Source organism: Limulus polyphemus, unplaced genomic scaffold, assembly GCF_000517525.1.
Source record: "Limulus polyphemus unplaced genomic scaffold, Limulus_polyphemus-2.1.2 Scaffold87, whole genome shotgun sequence".
NCBI classification, from domain to species: Eukaryota; Metazoa; Arthropoda; class Merostomata; order Xiphosura; family Limulidae; genus Limulus; species Limulus polyphemus.
The window spans coordinates 440,902-446,901 of NW_013665697.1; the positions used below are offsets into that span (position 1 = coordinate 440,902).

Here is a 6,000-nt window from a genome sequence, read left to right on the forward strand (position 1 = left end):
TTAAAGTGGAAAGACAGATCTATAGTCACCCAGTGGCGCAGCGGTATGTCTGCGGACTTACAACGCTAGAAACCGGGTTTCGATATCCGTGGTGGGCAGAGCACAGATAGCCCATTGTGTAACTTTGTGCTTAATTCCAAACAAACAGATCTGTAAATAGTTAATAAATGTAATATCGTCGAAGATCCAAGAATGTTTATTGTACTAGGATTAAATACAGCTCTTCCCATAAAACACCAGAAACGTATGTGTTTTCTTTGTTCATGAGATTACATCAAGCAAAATATAGCAGGCCAGGTACTTATTTAATTATGATTTTTCAATACCAGACTTGTATTGTTGAAAATAATTTCACCTCTCACGAGTTAAAGTTTGGTGTTGGTTTTGATGTTAATAAGCATAAAACTACACAATGGGCTATTTGAGCACTTCTCAACTCGGGTACCAAAACCCGATTTTTAGCGTCATAAAGCTGCTGACTTATCGCTAAGCCACTAGAGGGCTATGAACTAAAGAATAATGTTATCTAATTACGTGACATAAATGGCTTTGTGTAGCTTTGTGCTTAACGACAGAGAAATAAAATTACTTGAATAATTCGTATATACATTGCTTAACTAGGAATTTGGGTTATCTTTGCTCTGCCAACCTCGGGTATCAAACCCAATTTTAGCGCTTTAACCCCTTAAACTTATAGTTGAACCACCGGGGGGAGGAAAACCACTCAAGTAACCTTAATTACCTAAGACAGCATTTTAGTTACTGTTTTCGTTTAATGGATTTTGAGTAAAATAGCAAAAATACTAGGTTCGAATCCTTCTAAGGTTCAATTATTTCTTCATTTCTTCAGAAAAACATATAATTTTATTTACAACTTTGTGCGTGTTTTTCTGGATCATTTGATTTCTGTGCTTTATGAATTGCTACATTTTGTGTAGAGTATATGGTTGAATGATTGTTTTGGAGTGAAAAGAGGAAATTTTAGTTGTGGTTGAGAAAAGACTTTTTAACAATCTTCTGTTTATTAACCAACCTCATTACAGTAATTTATAACCAACCCTATGTATTGAATTATCGATGAGGTACCATAGAATTCTTAAACACTATTTTCTAAGATATTTATGTATTAATTTGCCAGTGGATTCTCGACTTTGTTGATTTAAAGGTCACTAGTAATATACGAGTTGGACAAAAATTATTTAAGAAAAATACTATCACTATTCCGATTAATTACGAATTACTGCCAGGAACCCCAATACATTTTACCTAGAAAATAAGTGTTCTTTCCAATGTTTTTGATCAGTTTTTTATAGTGGGTGTTGTAACACGTAAAAGCATAAGAATACTCAATATGATGTATTATTTGGAACCTTTGGTAGTGAACGGAAGAAAAGACTTAAAGATTCACCAGTATCATCATTACTTTTATGTTAATTGTAACAGGTGACGAAATTCTGAGTTACCATATATAAGGGGTTAAGTTACATTAAAACGATTCTGCAGTCTTATCATGTCGTTACAGCCCATGTCGCCGTGTCCGATCATGTTATATCTGACGACCGTGCTTCTTGATAATAGCCCTGTAGCCTAGTTTCCATTGCAAAAGGCTACGTTGTAAGGCTTCTGTGTTAAAAGCACAACACTCATCCCTGCTGGCTTTCTGTAATCCATGTAGTGTACGAGGACGACGGTTTTAACAGTGACCGTTTCACCAGTCCAATTACACAGAAATCCATAGGTATGCTTTGTTATGGAATACCTCTAACAAGATGCAGCATTTTTTTTATATTTTACCACAGCTGGGATAAGATTTGTTGCAGGTCTCTTTCTGGATGGTCCTGGTGCCCCATCTTAATACGTATTATTTTGCTTTCCAACGCACTAAGTGCGAGGAATATCCCGTCTTGGAAATTCTAAATTCCTGATCTGTACACGTCTTTATCATCTGAATGTGTGAATATTTTGCATCGGAAAATACTGTTACATAACTGCCACAAAACTATAAATGTCGGCTGCATTACACTACCTATGTAAGGGCAAACGATTTTAAAGTGTCGTTCTGATACATGACGTTTCACCGCGACTTTATATCCACTGTGGTTGTCAAATGATTTGCTGATTCGCATATTAAAAATTTTAGCGTTGTAATTTTATGTATGTCTTGCGTTATACATCTGCAAACAAACCAATCAAACTATTTCCAAAACCTTTTGATCTGGAGTACAATTTTAAACCTTTAAAAAATTAAAGTATTACGATGAGCTTAATCTTTACGTAATTTGTATTTATAAATAAGTTAGAATGTATAGTTTAAGAGTACAATTAGATTATTTTTATAATTTACCATAGTCGATTTACATATTTTAGTTTACATTTAAATCAATGTAAGCTTTTTTCTCAAACACTGTCTTTTTGAAACCTGATTAGAATTAAATATAAATTCAACATTAGCACATTTCTTAAAACATTTTAGTTTAATTTCTTCCTTTGTTTAATAAGCTGTAGCTGATTACAAGTACTTTTTCTGTATCTTATCATTCTACAATAATAAAATGATAAACAAAATATTGTATTTCAAAGTTTGTCTTCAGGATCTCATACGGAGAGAAAATAAGTAGCGTCTGATGACGATATTTATTTAGCTAGTTTTTATTCAACTGTTTTTTTTATATACGATAGTAAAATACGTATCAATGTTCATATATACTGAAAAATGCCTAGTGCAGTTTCTTCGAATGACAGATTAAGGTCAAATGCTTGGAAAAACAAAGTTGTATATTACCAACTAGAGAAACCTTCGTAAAACAAATGAGGTTTTCGCACTCTTGACGACATGTAATTTTTCTTCGGTACAATTAATACGTTACTGACCTTTTACCAGAGTGCACATTCTCTGAATGATTCATACCAGGCGACATGGTACGTGTTGAGAACATCAAAACTGATACCAAGTAGCGACTTAATACTATCTTTTATCACATGTGTGTGTGGATCAACCTGGATATTATTGTATCAGTCTGAAATAAGAAGTGACTTAATCCATATTATCATGACGAATTCAATACTAGCTTTTGTCACATATGTATGGATCAAACAGGCTAGTATTTTATCAGTTTGGAATAAGGATGAATTAATCCATATTATCATGACAAGTTTCAGGCTAGTAATGCAGGACAGGTGGCTACTGTCATATAGAAGGAAGTGGTGAAATGAATGTTATTTGATACAACGTGGTTTTGCTCTTTGCATAGCTGTGCGACGTAGACGGACTAATGTTTAGAATCTTTTAGCTCTGGTTTGAAATAAAAAATCTTATTTTTCACCACATTAAGTAATGAAAATTATGTAGGAAGTAGTAGGTATCTATTTATCCGTAACAATGCACTGGTTGTGGAATAGAAAATACTTTTGCAAATTACTTGTTAGTGTGCATCAACCACTTAAATTAATTCATGCAAATAATGGAAATATTTGAAACCTGTTAGAATTCAGATCGTCTTATGCTTAAAAGTCTGGTATACTGTGAATTCTCATTAAGATAATTTAAACATTTCTTCCCAAATATTTGTATATATTTTTGCATTCTGTGTTTGAGTTTAGTACTTTAGTAACATTGGTACTACTTGTAACTCATGAAACTAAGCTGATTATGAAGATCAATTTATGACGAGATGTATAATTTGTGGGTAAAAAAACAACATGAAACTACCGGGCTCTGTAAATGCTCTCTATGAAAAGTACGAGTTTGAATGGGACTGAGTTAATAATTTGCTTAATTTGCATTGAATTGCCTCGTCTTTAGAAATGACGTACAAAAGTTTTGCCAAAAAATGTGTATTCTATTTAACAGATTCTGGTAGTCCCAATAAAGTCAACTCAGATGGTGACCCAGTCTATCAAAACGTCACAGCAGTAGGCAGAAAGGAAAGTGGATCCCACGTGGTTGAACAAGAATGCAGGCCGATGTATGAGAATATGACATTTCACCAAAGAGAACCCAAGGGGGTAAGTTGAGGCAAACGAACTTAGAGATTATACGAGTTGGTAAACGTTCATTTGCCCCTTGTGTACCACAGTCGTGATATCGAGCTGAATGATGGAGGAACATTTCAGCCTGCTGTTGTTTTACAAGCTTTTCTCTTTCGAGTGAAGAATAAATTTGATGGTTGTGCTATGCATCTAAACTATACAGAAGTTAGTTAACCTTTCATAAACTTGTTTTCTAGGGGCAAATTTTCTCATTTGTCCCAGTTGGTAGTGTTTGGTATATGATGTTTTTGTTTGATTTCTTTAGGGCATGTTTGTTTTTCAACAATCAAGCTCATCTTTACAAATCCTGAAATATCGTGCTTTGATGGAAAAATGAGTTTCGTAAAAAAAGGGCAAATGTTCTGTGTATGAGGTTTTTATACTTTGATATATTAAAATGTAGTATGAAAGTTTCAAAACATATATAACAAAACACAACCTATACGTAATAATCAGAATGACTAAGCCTTTTTATATTATTTTTATTATTTTGCTTTCTTAAGTTTTCACTTTTTATATGTGTTTGATCTTTAAATGACAGATAAATGATTATTTTAAGCTATATAATTATATTCATTTCAGCCCTTAAATTCACCTATCCCCGCAGCACGCATGCGTACATCATTACCAACTAATTTCAAACACGTTTACCAGAATATTCACCATGACGTCAGAAACGACACTCCTTCCACATCCACGATCAGTTCAGAGACTAATTTACCTCGTCCACGAAACTTTAAACATTTGAATATCAAGAGCCTTCGACCAACTAATGGAAAGTCCACAAAGCCCATAAACCCAATCATTAATCTTCCTGTTATTTTATCACGTTCATTTATAAAACCACTCGACAAGAACCAAAACCAGCAAACCGATGTGACTTTTGACCCACAGGGGAGCAGTGAGAGATCTAAAACTTCTTTCGAGGATAAGCATATGGCTTCAGAAAAACTTTCCAAGGTTGGTATAGACCGTTAATGTTGTTTATCACTGCACCATGCACTTTCATTAGATCTCTTGGTTCACTCATCTTCCGTAAAATATTCGCCAGAAAAGTACCGTAATGTAAATTAGGATCCACAATATGCAAGAAAGTCTCTCGTATCATTGCATGTCTATGTTCTAAATGGCATAGAGATACGTTAAATTGTGTGAGCGAAGATTCTGCATACATTAGAAACTTCGCTAATTTTCTTTTTACAATTTCTTGATTTTAGAAGTATTTTTAATTTTCATTATTAGGGAACTAACAACTTGTTACACTTTGCACCCTTTTTTCGAGTATTCGTCAAACCAACTGTCAAATCACTTAATCTATGTTCTTGTCAAAGATTAAATGCATAATATTAAATCCACACATAATTAATCTGTGTTATTGCCTTCTTGATAAGAAATCATTAAATTATATCTATTTTATTGAATGTTATCATATTTCTCTATATTACTATACGTTGCTCTTACTTAATGGAATTTAAACGTAGTGCGGTATAACTACTGAACAAGGTGTCTAATGAACCTTTCCACTTACATTCAAACTTATCAAAGGCTTTATGTTAGTGTTAACAGAATAATATAATACCTGAAATTCTTATTTTTAACCCTCTCCAGTTGACCGAACTACCATGCAATGTGTTAAATTGGTGGATTGTATTGTTTTTGAACAACAGACATATCAAGTCCCTTGAAAACCAACAACAATTGTAACTTATTATTTGCTAGGAATAAGTGAAATATTAAATCACAAAATCAACAATAATCGTTACTGGAGTTATCAATCCTTATATAAAATGAAACATAGTATATCCTGAAAAATATAATCGTTACTGGAGTTATCAATCCTTATATAAAATGAAACATAGTATATCCTGAAAAATATAATCGTTACTGGAGTTATCAATCCTTATATAAAATAAAACATAGTATATCTTGAAAAATATAATCGTTACTGGAGTTATCAATCCTTATATAAAA

General features: G+C 33.0%; 1 protein-coding gene across 4 annotated transcripts in view; it reads left to right on the forward strand.

Moving 5' to 3' along the window:
• The window catches only part of LOC106468300 (hemicentin-1-like), a 130,048-nt gene that overhangs the window by 112,363 nt on the left and 11,685 nt on the right, over positions 1-6,000 (forward strand). For 2 of the 4 annotated variants that reach the window (XM_022397277.1, XM_022397297.1), the window contains 2 exons: positions 3,851-4,005; positions 4,612-4,989. In XM_022397277.1, coding sequence (XP_022252985.1) covers positions 3,851-4,005; positions 4,612-4,989 — 533 coding nt within the window. The remainder of the gene's footprint in view (positions 1-3,850; positions 4,006-4,611; positions 4,990-6,000) is intronic. The other 2 variants (XM_022397289.1, XM_022397306.1) reach the window with 2 other exon arrangements.